Source organism: Leptodactylus fuscus, chromosome 2 (genome assembly GCF_031893055.1).
Source record: "Leptodactylus fuscus isolate aLepFus1 chromosome 2, aLepFus1.hap2, whole genome shotgun sequence".
Classification (NCBI taxonomy): Eukaryota; Metazoa; Chordata; class Amphibia; order Anura; family Leptodactylidae; genus Leptodactylus; species Leptodactylus fuscus.
The window spans coordinates 141,908,971-141,924,652 of record NC_134266.1 but is presented as its reverse complement, the minus strand read 5'-3'; the positions used below and the strand labels follow the sequence as shown (position 1 = coordinate 141,924,652).

Below are 15,682 nucleotides of genomic sequence, written 5' to 3'. Positions count from 1 at the left end.
AGGATCTCGCCTAGCCACAGCCACTTTTACCCAGCCTCTGGCATACCTGGTCTTGCCACGGGCAAAACTGCAATCACCTTCTTATCTTTGCCGACCGCTCTCACCCTGTGAGAGGGACCAGGTCTTACAGGATAATATGAGACAAGCTTTCTAAGGTTTTATATTTATTAACCCAAGAGGGTCGATACTAGAACACTAACATACATAGAGGTATATTCTAGTGGATACAAGCTTATATGGTTACAGAACGGTAAGTTACAGTGCAATAAGATAAAAAGAATAAAAGATTAGAAACAGAATTATAATACCCAGTTGGGTCTCCAGAATTCACCTCATGAAATCCAGGGCACAGTCCTTTAGAGTCCATAAGTAATCCTTAGGTTGTAAGGGTTTGACTACCCCATTAGCAGAATAGTCCAGTGTGCATGGTATCTCCATAGGCAATAGAGACCTTAGTCCAAGGAATTAACTTCCACAGCATCACAGCACTTCGTGACACATCCCAGCAGTCCAGGAAGAAAAACAAGAGCCTGGGGTCTTGTCATGTGTGACAATATATCTCCACGCAGCCCTTTCCCATGATGAGGTCAGCAAGGTGGGCAGCTCTCCCCCTCACCTTGTACCAGTATGACTATATATGGTCATAACTCTTTGCAGATGTCCTGTGGAGTCAGGTTGTCTGCTAAAAGGTGATAGCAAGGCTCTTAGTCCACTGATCCCAGACACCCCTGGCTAAGAATAACGAAGTTAGCACAATCCTGACAATGCTGTGCCCAGGTTGAGACAAAGGGATGAGCCAAGCTACCACCAGGGATGAATTAGGCTTGGACAATTGGACACTATCTCTGGCATCTTCCTAATCAGGTCGAGTAAATTAAGAGGGCAAAAGGGAAATATATCTGAGAAGGCAGTGAAAAAAAACCATAACTCTGGGCCATTCATCACAGGCCGTCTCTCTAAATCAGATAAATACACACTTGCTATATGGGCCAGTGCGCCTAGAAAAAGAATACTCCAGCCTTTGGGGAATCCTTCACGTAGTCATTACTAAAGTGCAACATCTATTCCACAGGGATTGTCTAAACATATATAAAGACACACTAACAAAACTATTTTAGGGCCCATTTATTTGTACAAGATCTTTGACCATCCAAAAAGTCACTACAGGATTGTTTTCGATGCACGCATAGTATTTCCTTGTACTCTTGCACAGACAGACAAATCCACTTGTGAATTCTGTTTACTTTACTTTCATCTGACTACAGGTAGCAACTTGGGAATTAAGATGGTTGTATTGTTCTCTATAAAAATTATTTTTGTTTAATACCTACTGATTTATCGTCTGTTTCATTTAAGAGAGCAGTTGTATTGTCAATACTTATGTTAGTTTGAAAGTCCATATAGTAAAAAAATAAATAAAAATGTATTGCAGTATATAGAAATAAAACAAACTAATTAAATAAGTCCACGTCCAATATTGAGCAAGGTGGTCAGAGTGTTATCGTAGATATCCTAAATTGCAAACCCACACCTGATTTTCTATATATTATTTTTTTACAGACATTTTAAATTGCATGACATATTGGTACAGCCTTCATTGCAACAAGTGGTTAAATATTAATGTTGAGACTTTTATATATAATAGACAAACACCTCATTACAGGGGATAGAGAGGAATAGTAGTAATCCAGGCTATGACAGCTTTAGCTGCAGGGACCTTCTTGTGTATAATACAACATAACTATTCAGAATGAGGTACTGAAGCTTATAATGCAGAAACACATGTTATAGATCTTGGAGATATGAAATCTCTTAATGTGATTCACAGTCATCAAACCCCAGCAGCAATGACACTGAACTAATACTGCTATTAATATTTAAATAGTATTAGAATTGTCTTAGTCCCTAGATAATAATGCTACTGACCTTGGACTATCTTGATATGACTCAATTTTATATGGAAAATAGCGTATGACAAGAATATAAATGTCCAGAGCAAAGGTGAGCAATAATCTAATACTCAAATCAAGTCATTGACGGTATTTGAGCAAATCATCAGACACAACTTCAGGTAGCTGATCGGCACAGGGACTGCTGCCAGAATGCCTGGAAAATAAATGACTGGGGAAAGCTATAGCCAGCCATTTCCACTGCAGCAGGAATGTACTATTATATGGCTGGGGGGTCTACCTCTACAATGTCCAAATGTCCTAATAGAGTATGTGGCAGGGGTGGTGCTCATGTTGTTCTCGTTAAGGGTAAATTCACACGGGGTTTTTGGTCAGGATTTTGAAGCGGTATCCGCCTCAAAATCCTGACCAAAAAGACAGCTCCCATTGAAATCAATGGGAGCCGGTCAGGTCTTTTTTTACTAGGAGTGAGGTGCTCATTCTTCAGGCCGATTCAGACACTCCCTCTTCCTGACTAGGCCCATTCATTGGGCCTAATCCGGAACGGAGGTCGCCTCAGGTTCTGGACCAAAAAACCCTGTGTGAACTTACCCTAAAGAGCCTCCGATAGGTGTTTTTTTATGTGACAAGCAGTATTTGGAGCAAGCCACTTATTGATTATTAGGGAGTGAGGGTTTTCCCAAGTGGAGTGAATCAATTTACCCTATCCCTTTTATTTATCTCACAAATCAGATACACTGAGCACGGTGTGTAATATTCATGCTCTATACTTTTAATGAGCTTAATAAAAGCAAGTAAGATCTAAGATAGCCACTTGCAGGGGATTCTCAAGACTGGAAATTGATGACCTATACTTACGACACCCAGCAACCCTATCAGTCATCTGCTGTGGCCACCAGATCCGCACAGTATACAAAGCTGGAAGAAGAATTCACTGTACACTGTATAGTGGCCGTTCTGGGAAACTGACAATCAGTTCTCATATAAGCAACACTCTATGGATTGGCGATAAATTAGGAATAAAATTATAGCTATCACAGGATAAAATTGAAGAAAGAAGAGTAAGCATACTTAGAATAGTGAAACCTTACAAATTCCTTTATAATCTTAGAAATTAATATCTATGGCATGTGGAAGATAAAGTATGGTTTAGGATTACTTTTGAAAAAAAAATGGTAATGTGGTTATAGTCTGTTCAAAAAAATATGTAAAAAAATATTTAGGGAGAAAGATGTATAATACTTACCAAAGAACTATTATGGAAGAAGAACATGAAAGGAAAGTAAAATATGCAATGTCTTGTAAGAAAAGGGAGGCATTTGCATTTGTAGATTACAGTTTCCCAAACTATGGCATAGTACTCAATGCCAGGACAAGTCTTTGGATATAGATATAATGATGAAGGCAAGGAACCCTTGTGGATTTAAGAAATATTTGGCTTGTACAATTCAAATATAATCTCAAATTAAAAAAAAAGGGCATACACCGTATACATCTATTATACAGGGGATATTTTTTTAAAAAGTCTTTCATATAATTATAAGGGAAGTGCGCGATAGAGAATCATAATCACTTTTGTATATTGAAGATCAGCATTTAACCCCTTAGTGACCATATATGTATAACAGGTACGTACAAGAACATTGTGGCATGCGCAGGGGCGGATCCAGGGCCGGGCGAGCCGGGCAACCTCCCGGGGCCCCGCGGCGCGGCCGGGACCTAACAAAATGGTCCCAGTCGGCATGTCCCGATTCCAACTGAGCTCAGCGTTAAAGCAGGAGCTGACAGCTCCTGCTTTAAACGCCTATGTATTCAGCTCATTGGCGGTAGGACGCCGATGAGCTGACAACATAGGCGTTTAAAGCAGGAGCTGTCACAGCTCAGCTCCTGCTTTAACGCTGAGCTCCGGCATTTGTAGCCGCGATGTGATGACGTCATCACATCGCGGCTACAATATGTGTATGAGGGAGAGAGCTGCGAGGGAACGAGGAATGGTGTGTGTGTGTGTGTGTGTGAGAACGGCATGACACTGGGGCAGATGAAGAGGGGAGAACGGCATGGCACTGGGGCAGATGGAGGGGGGAGAACGGCATGGCACTGGGACAGAGGGGGAGAGAACGGCATGACACTGGGGCAGATGGAGGGGGGAGAATGGCATGACACTGGGGCAGATGAAGAGGGGAGAATGGCATGACACTGGGGCAGATGAAGGGGGGGAGAACAACATGACACTGGGGCAGATGGAGGGGGAGAATGGCATGACACTGGGGCAAATGAAGGGGGAGAGAACAGCATGACACTGGGGCAGATGAAGGGGGGAGAATGGCATGACACTGGAACAGATGGAGGGGGGAGAACGGCATGACACTGGGGCAGATGAAGGGGGGAGAATGGCATGACACTGGGGCAGATGAAGGGGGGAGAATGGCATGACACTGTACTGCCGTCTATGGGACATTCTGTCTATTAGTATTACGGCTGGTCATAGAGACCAGCCGCAATACTAATACAGCAGTGACAGTCCTGGGAGCCTCATTAGGCTCCCGGCTGTCACCAGAACAGGTCGGCTCCTGCGATATCGCCACGCAGGAGCCGGCCTGCAACTTTACAGGTACGGGGCCGGTGGGGGACCGGCCCCGGGGGAGAAGGGGCCGCTGATACTGACCCGGCATCCGCTGTACTAGAGAGGCGGATGCCGGGGAGGGATAGACGCCGGGGCCTGAGACATCGCTGCCCTGCATGAAGCCAGCGGCGGGGGGACGGAGGAGCGGAATAGCATCACTCCTCCCGCTGCTGGCTTCATGCAGGGCAGAGGAGCGCAGCGATGTCTCAGGCCCCGGCACCTGTAATGGCGTCTATCACTTGCCGGCTTCCGCCTCTCTATTAGAGCAGGTGCCAGGCGCCACATTCGGCCTATAAGACGCACCCTTCTTTTCCCCCCAAATTTTGGGGAAAAAAAGTGCGTCTTATAGTCCGAAAAATACGGTACTTACATTTGCAAAAATGTTTAACTTTTAATCATCTACAAATTAAAAAATAATTATGTAGATGGGAATACCCCTTTAGTCATCATTACTTAATTACTCCCAACTGGATCATTCCCTGTGCCAGTTGGGAGTATAATAACACCAGCCTTAATAAATCTACCCCGTTGTGTTTGTATTTGAATTTTTTTTTAATTTCTGTTCTAGGGATAGGAGTGTGATTTGAAATGATATTTTTTTTTATTTAGATTTTTAAAGTTTTTTACTTTTATTTTTGATCATCTATGGAGTCTTAAACAGCAGGTGGTTTGATCACCAGTACCATATACTGTAATGCTAATGTATTGCAAAATCCATGGAGTTACAGCAGCTTCTAATAGAACTATAGTGAATATAGACCTGGGAGTCTTCAATAGGCTACCGGCTGTCATAATAAGAGATCTCATTGTGGGGAATGGTGCTTGCTTGCTGCTATAAAACCCAGGCCTTGGTCACGTTTGACCAAGGCATCTAAATGGTTAATGCATGTGATCACAGCAGACTATGATCGCACTGTGCACTGTGTAAATGTTTAAAGACCCAGAATTCACCATAATAGTATGGCAGAAAAAGATTAAATAGGCCATAGATGCAGGAGATCAGATTGGAACAGACTGCAAGTTTTAAAGGTTCTAAAAAAACCTAAATCTGGCTGGCTCTTTAAGGAATAAGTTAGGTAGAAAGTAGAGGATAAGGATGGGCAACCTCTGAAGATTCCTTTTGTCAGGTGTTCGGATACAGCAATCCTCCAGTTCGGATCAAACTTGTTCGGATAGAACCAGATGTGAAATTATTATATTCTGTATATTCTGGGATCTCTTATACTCCCCTTCCCTCTTTTCTTTCAGATCTGCTTGTGGTTTTAATTTTTTTTTTTTTTTTTTTTTTTACAGCTCCCTTGGGCCTACACTTATGCTCTGAGGTCTGAAGAGACACCAGAGTATAATAATTTACCGCAAATCATGTCGCAGCTGCCATTTTAGTTTGCCCAAACAAACAACAAACCAAACAAACAACAATTTGGTATATTCGGGACGAATCTGGCTTGTTGCAAGCCAATTCGCCCAACATTGGGAGGGGATTAGTTAAACTGGGTTCACATGGGGTTTTTTGGTCCAGATTTTGACACATAATCCATGTCAAAATCTGGCTCAAAACTTTCTCCCATTGAATTCAATGGGTTCTCCTTTCCGTGAGCGGTATGTTCCTGCTTGCGGAAAAAAAAACAAAAAAAAAACAAAACGTGGCATGCCCCTTCTTTAGGCGGATTCCACGGCTGATTCGGCTACAGACGTCCACGGCGCGACACTCCCTCCTGACTAGGCCCATTCATTTAGGCCTAATCCGGAGCAGAATGCCACGACTGGATGCTGATGCACTGTATGCACTTCACCAGCATCCAGTCGCAGATAGCCATTTTTTGGACCGGATTCTGAGGTGGCCTCTGTGTCAAAATCCAGTAAAAAAAAAAAAAAAAAAAAACCCTGTGTGAACGCAGCTTTAGTGCCGTAAGCAGATTAATTGAAAGGTTTACTATCACTCCAGTATGACCACTTGGTAAAGGCAAACAATACACAGCAAATTCTGAAGGTCCCCATAGCACTAACCCAATAATTTTGAGTAGAGGGGTTATAGATGTCTCCTAAAAGTAGACGAGGACTGCAGCCTCCTCACTGTATACCAGGCACATATATACAGTATATAAAGTTAGGCAGCTGTGCCTGGTAAACTGCCTCAGTCCCAGAGCTGCAGAAGGATTATGTGACTGACGGATGGATGTGACAGATGTGAATATATTGATTGTCTTGTGTATAATAATAAGTATCATCTTTTCTTTAAATACCATAATTAGAGATCTTTTTGTAGATATTTTTGATTTCTGTATAAACCAAAAGAGTCAAGCAAAAGAAAAAATGTACTAGAAAGTGAAGTTAAAAAGTACTTTTATCCATGTGAATATTATGAATATATACATTTGTTGTATGGCTAGAAGATGAGATAGAATGCCTGTTTATAGATAAGGTCTCTTGTGCCCTCTAGTGGTACAGTATGATAATATACTATCTATACATCACTCGTTGTACTGTGAGAACTGATTTTAATAGTCAGCGGATGAAATAAACTTCTGTACAGAATAAAGTACAGTCCACTGCTATAAACAGCACTTTTAGCAGGTCAAGGGGTATCCAGGAATCTGAGCAGCCCATTAGAAGGCTGGAGAACAAATAAATCATACTAACACCTGTCCCTTGCACTCCATCAGATGGTGTCATCTACCGAACGGTGGCGCAAAGACAACATCTAAAGTAAAGGTAGGAGAAGAATAGCCTTTCTTAAAGGGGGTCGATCAGCAAAATTATCCTGTATGAGCCCCACATATGTGTGAATAGCCTTTAAAAAGGCTATTCAGGCACCGCTAATGTTATTTTAAACCTCCCCCCCCCCACCCGTTTTAAAATAAAAACCATAGAAACATATATGTAAATTATACTTATCGTGCACGCTGGGCGGTGATGCGTGGTCTGACGTCATTTTCTGGCACGCCTTCCTCTTCTTTCAGCGATGCCCTCCAGTCCTGGCTCTTCCACGCCTTCATCAACTTTTCTTCCAGAATGAAGAAGTTCGCAAGTGTACTGCGCATGCGTAGTTCTAAGGGTTACTTAGAACTACAACAAAAATGGCACCAGCGTGTGCGCAGTAGCGCTCCGGAGGGAGCGATACTGTGCATGCGCAGGATTTGAACACAACCCGCCGGAAGAACAGAAGATCAAGGTGAGGAAGAGCCAAGACAGGAGGATGTCGCTGGAAGAAGAAAGAAGAGGAAGGCGTGACAGCAAGATGACGGACAGTGCAGGTGTTAAAATAACATTAGCGGTGACTGAATAGCCTTTTTAAAGGCTATTCAGGCATATGTGGGGCTCATACAGCATAATTTTGCTGATAGAGCCCCTTTAAGGCTATTCCTACGTGTTAGGGAGAAAAAAAAATAGCATTTTAAGGATTGAATCCCTTTAATGACTTAATAAATGCCACCAAATACCTTTAGCAATGTTTTGAGTGAGTTCTGGGGATCTCCGTACGCTCCTGGCATCTTCTGCATTTGTTTACATCCATAACTTCAAGTGCCTTGGAATCCTACAAGTTCCATGATGCCTAACTTCTCCTCCCTCTCTTACTGACCCCCTCCCTTTCAAAGCACTCCCCCTCTCTGTTTTCATAGTTAGCACACCCACTACACTGATGGCTAACCTATGACACGTGTGTCAGTGGTGACACGCTGAGATGTTTTTGCTGACACGCAGGAAGTTGACAGCTTCCGGAGGCGGGGCAACTCTCCTGCGTCATATTCAGTGTTGCACATATGGCGGCCATCTTTCCTCCATTAGAGAAGTTGGTAGTTAAACTGTGAAGCCAGAACTAAATTTACTGAAGACTTGCACCCAGACAGCTGAGAACAGTAGAACTGTGTCCCACAGTTGCCCTGTCAGCAGCAGAAGGCTGGACCAAGGTCCATTCCAGTGACTACAGGGGATAGCAGAGTCATCTCAGGCCCACTTACACACCGGCCATTAAAGCAGCGACCAAAATTTCACCCTGCTGCCAGTGTACCCAAAAACTGTTACCAATCAGTAATACTGGGGGAAGAGAACACCCCATCAGAGACAAGTAACCATGTCAAGATCTGTACCCCAACAAAGCACCCCAAGGACCTCTGCCTCCACTTTAGATGACAAAAGGACTCCAGGACCTCTGCCCCCTTAGATGTTAGCAGTACCCAAGGACTCTTTCCTCCCTTAGATGCCAGCAGCACCCCAGGTACCCCTGCTTAGATGTCAGCAGCACCCCAAAGACCCCTGCCCCTTGGGTATTTGCTCCTCTCCCTTTTGGTGTCACTCCTCTTTTCTATTTGACTTGATCCTGGTTTTTTTGGATACTTTGAGGATAATTTGCTCTTGCTTCTAGTCATGTTTTTGTATGTGCCTACAGAACATCTATTCCAGGTGACCACCCCTGAAATCTGGTATATTTGACCCCCCCAAATCTTCCATTAGGAGCTGTGCATATATGCAGGAGTGGTAGCCGTCTTCACCTACCACCTCCTCCTGCTACATGTACAGCCATGTAATGGATATGGTTTGTGTCAGAGTCTGAGGAGCAGCCATTTCGATTACACTGCAGAGTCTTGGCCTGCCATTTCTCCATATCAGAGGAATCTAACATGACGTCAGTATTGGAAATTATCTGCCCTTGGACGCGCAAGCACTGGTGGGGACAGCATTGCTGTGCCACCCTAACTACACTGCTCTGGGCATGATACTGGGCATCATTGTATTCCTCCTATCCAAGGTGGTATCAAATGACAGACTTATCACATTGGTGGTGAGACAAACTTCCCAGACACAACCTATTCGTCAGTGGAAGCGGTTCTTGTGATGTTTCAGGTCACATCATTGAGTGGTTTCTGTTCCATAGGCCAGGTCTTATGAGCCAATTTTTCAAGAGGGTATGAAGGAGGCGCTCCTTACCCCAGGTGAGGGCCTATTTAAACTGGTGTCTTCAGCAACAATAGATGGCTACATCAGAGGCCATGCTGCTGGACTGCACTAGGGTGTACAGACTAGGGCCAACTACAGATATTATGGACAATATATTGCTAAGTAACATTGTTGCAAACCAAGAACATTACTTTATTGCAATGGTTTTACTTATTGTGGTGGCATCACATCCCCACTTGATGGGATGTGAAATTTCCCAGATCTCAATGCAAACAAGTTTTGGAGTCCATGCCTTGGCAATTCACAGCTGATGATGCGTTGAGAACCTGCACAATATTAGGGCGTGGTTTTAACATTATAGAGTTAAACTGGCTTCTATAAACCTTCGAATGGGTCCTAACATCAATAGCAGACAGAACACAAAAACTTCAGTCTCCAGAAAATAACATCTGCATCCACAGCTTTTAATTTGTTGGAATAATAGTTACAGATAAACAGGGTCACTCCATGTACAATTACCAATACTTTTATACATGTCATATTTCAATAACATCAACACTATTTTATTTACAGAGTGCATATGTACATAAAAATCTTTCTAAAGTCAGTGCATTGTCAATATTTTTATACAAGAATTTACAAATTGAACATAGTTAACGGTTAATTTAATAAATGTCCTGCTAATTTATGAGTTCATATTTTATAATTTATAAATATAATTACAACCAAGTAAAAGAACAAACAAGATTAAAAAACATAAATGTGCTACCAACATAAATAATGATTAGCTAACAATTACCAGTATGTCCACTGTAGTTTGTTCATATTAAACTGATGCACTGTTATGTTCACATTTTGTAACCATGTAAGAAAATACAGACGATTACATTGCATTTTGTTTTATTGGCATATCCTGTTATTGGTTTGGGCAGGTTAAGATGGGAATTGTGAACCATGACACTTGATCTATGCTCTAACCTGAAACACTCCTACCAAATAGCTTAGTGGGACAGATACTGCCTCTTTAAGGCAGAATGTGACACCTTAATATGTAAAATTCATATGACACATACAAGTTGATATATATGCAAAGTTCATTTTGCACTGATACAACTTGTTTACTGAAGGTAAAGGGGGTAGTCACACATTGGCACTGTCAAACAGATTGATAACTTAGATGAAATCTAGGCATTTGGCAGAGTACCCCACATAAGATCATTGCTGCAGTATTTTGGGTTTTTCAAGTAAGGTCTGAATATTAAACTGATTCTATACTATAAGGGAAGACTGTGCTTTGTAATGTAAGCCAAATTTATATTGGATCACAATCTTCTGTATGATGTACAAATACATTGCTACTGTTATGGATTAGATACTTCAATGCAGATCTGTCCACATCACATTCAGAAATAAGTTAAGAGTATTCCCTGACTTGTGCCTATGTAAAGACATTTCAGACACTTGAGCCGCTCACCACAATTTATAAAATGTGGTATACTGTTACTTGTGGTTACCCACTATATAGGAATGCAGTCTGCCGCACTTTCCTACACATTAAAAAATATGTCTATGCACACCGCTAACGGACACCAAAAAGATATCTTTTTGCCCTCCATCAGGACAAGGGGCCCACAGCTATAGTATATGAGAGAACAGATGTTATTATGTAAAGGAGTCTTTCCTGGTGGCGTTCCTTTTAATAAGACACTTTAAACTTAGCATTATACAATATATATATTTTTTATTATTTATAGTGATTGTATGGTTTACACATGCACTGCATACCTATACTCACTGTATTCAACAACCCCAGACTTGCTGAATGGATATAAACAGTTTTATGATTCGTATGCAAGAACCAGAAGTTTAGGGACCACATTTTAATAATTTGGGGGGTTTGCCTCTCATTGCTTTAACGGTCTATATTATGTAACCTAGAAATTACAAGAAGATAGTGATCAATATGAGAAATGGCACAGATATTTGTTTGAGAGCAAAAGCTATCAAACAAATGTTCACTAAAACCTGAAGGGAGTTGGCAGGTCGGTTATGCAGCACGATACTGACAATATTCCACTATCGAACCCTTTTGAAACATTGGTCAACAATCCTCAAAAATGGAAATGCATGGCACTATTGTTGGCATATTTACATAAAGAGGATAATAATGGTCTGGATAAAGAAAAAGTGCTGTCCACATTTCCAAATATTGTGCTTACCTGTGTGCTTACAAACTAATAGATGAAGTTTTTAGTATGCAGTGATGTTTTTTTTGACAATGGCAGTATATCATCTTGTAAGAAAGTATATGCGTGACAGCAGAACATTAAGGAAAGGAGATCCTTTACAGGGATTCAACTAAATTTAAAAGGTCACCGCACAGTTAAAAGACAAAGAGAAAACTTTCAATAGTAAGTTGAATCTTTGTAATATATGAAACTGTGATAAGCAGAAGTACAATACTCTATTCAGGGCTAATGAGTGAACACGTCGTGTTATGCAGTACACAAGCAGAAATCATTGCTAACTAGAGAGACCTTCCTGAGAAACACTGAAAATGACCACTGTGGTGTCAACATATGTATGGTAACACAGGAGGAACCCACGTGATCACAGCTCTCTATTATTGCAGGGAATAGTAAAAAAAAAAAAAAAAAAATCCCTAAGAAATAAGAAAGGCACCCAGATTCCAGATCTTCCGTCTAGGACCTGTACGATACAAGTTGGTGATGCTCCTGTAATTTAGGACCATTATGCTCTGCAGCAAGATCATATTTCTCCAACCAAGGCAAATCTTCTGCGTGGATTACAAAAGCTGCCTTCTCTGTACATTCTGCTGCAGCAGAGCAGTTGTGCCTTCTTTAGCTTTACCTAGATGACTAACCTGGATGGAAGGAACTAGACACATTGCTGCCATTTGGAAATGTACCGCTGCAAGGGACACCTAGTGAGTTATGGGAAATATCAGTCTTCAAATTAAAAATTCCTATTGATTGACTTAGGAGATGGTAAAAACTTGACAATTTTTTTTACCCCCAAATATCAATCTGAAAGCATAAAAACATTACATAGAGGGAGGATAAAATATAGCCAACATCTACTGTAGAGAGAATACATAGCAGGGGATGTACAAAACACTGGATCAATACAAAAATACTCATGCAATGAGACCAATGGGGTCAGCGATGGGGAGGTGTTTTTAACACATTAGTGTGACGTCCATGGGTATTGTTGCATATCTCTATATATTATTGATATGTGCACAGTACTGTTGGGCTGGTCATTATAGTTGGTATAGCACTTCTTACAGATTACTCAGTTTAATTGTATTATTAAATTTCATACATTTCTGGGATATATATATATTTTTTTTTATAGATAGCTATTTTTTTTAACCATTTATATATTATATGAACCTTTAAGTTATGTCCAGATGCATTTTTTTTTCAGGCTGATTTTGAAGTGGAATCCTCCAAGCATTTTTTTAAAGGGAAGTTTCCAGGTCCGAACAGTGTGATGGAGACGGAAAAAAAAAAAAAAAAAAAACGATGAAAAATGCAACAAAAACCACATCATGTAGAAAAAAAAAAAAAAAAAACACGCATCAAGAAACAGTTTCCTAATTCCTGAAGCAGATTTTTTCAGTTTGCAAAAAACCGTGTGAACACATCTTTAGTATTCTCAATATTTTTTTTTTTTTTTCAAAATGGACATTATCTTTATTTGCAGATACCATTCCACGGACTATGTAATTATTTATGCCGTGATATTGGCCTCATTGCAGGCATGTTATAATTAGTTGTCCTGCATTAGTATTTTTGTATTGATCCAGTGTTTTTGTACTTCTCCTGCCATGTATTCTCTCTGCAATGGTGGTTGGTTATTATTTTACCCTCCCTCTGTGGCAGTTTTTGTGCTTGTTTTGTTACAATAACTGTTCTACAAATAGGAACTTCAATAAATATAGACTTGTATCTTAATTTTGAAATATACTTTTTTGTTTTTATATCTTTTTTGTATTGATGCAGGAAGTTATTTATATATATTATTTTGAGACATTTTTAAAAGGTTGTAGTTGTGTTTAGGCTGGGTTCACACCACCGTAGGTGTCCGACAGCTAGTGTCCATAGCTAATATCCGCACAAGATTTTAGCAACGGACACTAGCTGTGTCTGTCTACAATTTCCATTAATTTAAATGGGATAGTATGTTGTGTCCTTTAGTGTCCATTTACAACCATGTCCGATTTTTCAAGCGGACAGAAAAATCCTCCATGTAGGATTTTTCTGTCCGCTTGAAAAAACGGACATGGTTGGGGTCCACCATTAATCTGATATTTCTAATTCCCAAAAAATCCCTTGAAGTAAGTCTCCCTCTTAGTGCTCTGGATTTTAGGGGAACTCTTACCATTCTTCCACTATAGAGCTGTGAAAACTCTTGGTTTTCATACTTCAATAATTTTTGTATTGGTAGAGTAATATACGATAAAAACAAGCACTAAAAGGGAATAGGAAATCAGCTCTAATCATTCCTCTAGTCTTTATTACCTTCCTTAGATGTCCCCCAGTGACTTTCAAACGTCTATTACCTTATTATTTTATTATGCTAAAATCCCATGTTCTTATGTTTGCAGAGCATTAGCACTAAAAACACTGGAATTTACTAATTTTATTTTCTAAGCATAATAAAACTAGAAACGTAATATGAAACCCATAGGATATTGGGTAGTTATAGTTTTGTTTGTGTTGTTTTGCTGATGTTGCCTTTTTTTTGTACAAAGACTTCCATAAGGAGATGCATTTTATGTTTTAAACTATTATTTCCCTTTATGTAAATGCAGCATTTGGAGACCTAAAGGTTACAAGGTAAAGGGTGCACCACTTTGGTTGACAAAAGAAAATAAATAAACTTCTATAGAGGACAACAGAAAAATCCCATATAGGTCATGTACTTATATGCTTTAAGATCCTTTGATCAAGGTCAACTGCAAGAAGCAGTACTCGAAATAGTTCATATGTAATGACACATCCCACCGTGTACGTAGACTTCCATGTACAACATGTAACCCTAAACTAATTTTATCATGGTAGGTCCATACCATAGACGCTATCCCATATAACATTGGTCTCAAAGCTATCTCAGAGACTGAACCTACATTAAAAGGTAATAAGTGTAAAGGGGCAGATGTTCCGTAAAATGTTAAAGTCATTTTTGAAATTGCACTAAAAGAAACTTTAGTATCTAAGAAAATGATGCTAACTTTGCTTGCCCTAGGCACAATGTTGAAGAGGACAAAGGAGAGGCTGGGTTAAAATAAATACAATAGAAACAACTGACAGAAAAAAAGAAGGACATTTAAAAGAATCAATGTAATTGTATCTACTGTCTAGCTTGTTGAATGGCCCTACATGCATTGGTGACCTCAACACCAAAATGTTTAGATAGAATAATATCTCCATAACATTATTCTGTTCTTTAATATACTTCTCTTTCCCAATATCAGCAGAACATATTGGAAGCACAGCCAGTTACTGCAGCACACAATACTTTTTATAATCGGATTCAAAGTCTTCATCCATGCTGCTAGTGTCTGCCATTTTTTTCCCATCAATCTTTGGCAGAAATTGTGCATAGTCCACCCCTTGCTGTTCATAGAATAGGATGTAGGCAGAGTCTGTATCAATTTCATCAGGATGTAGCTCCTGTGGATGAGTAAAGATTGTTACGTACTGTCATAAAAATGATATTGTGGGGGGAAAAAAGCATTTCAGAATGACATAACTCTCCTGAACTTCTGTTTCTCTTTGCAGAGATATCAGCTAGCATAAGGAGTCTTCCAAGTAATCCTTTCTGGGAATATGTATGCAAACCACAGTCTCTTTAAGGTCACCTACAGTTAGCGGTATGCTAAAACTCAATGGCCGACCTTTTATAAAGCCTTAAATACTGTATGACTAGATCAGTGGTTCTTAACCAGGGTTTGATTGAACCCTAGGCCCTATTGCAAGGCTCATTTTGTGTACCAGTAAAAAAAAAAACATATACCTATGTCTTGAATTTGGAAAAAAATCATATTTGATTTATCACTAAAGAAGGGTTCGGTGAATGTGCATATGCAACTGGTGGGTTTGGTACCTCAAACAATGTTAAGAACCACTGGACTAGAATCTCCCTCAAAAGGAAGAGCGACACATTCTTGTGGTTTGCCATTTCAGAGGTCCTGCCCCTTGCCATTTCAGAGCAGGATATTAAC

At 40.3% G+C, this 15,682-nt stretch overlaps 1 protein-coding gene across 2 annotated transcripts in view; it reads right to left on the bottom strand.

The window, feature by feature from the left end:
• Positions 1 to 10,704: 10,704 nt before the first annotated feature.
• Positions 10,705 to 15,682, bottom strand: part of USP32 (ubiquitin specific peptidase 32) — a 134,896-nt gene continuing 129,918 nt past the window's right edge. For both annotated transcript variants that reach the window (XM_075264751.1, XM_075264752.1), the window contains exon 34: positions 10,705 to 15,131. In XM_075264751.1, the coding sequence (XP_075120852.1) occupies positions 14,958 to 15,131 (174 nt within the window). In that variant the 3' untranslated portion in view covers positions 10,705 to 14,957. The remainder of the gene's footprint in view (positions 15,132 to 15,682) is intronic.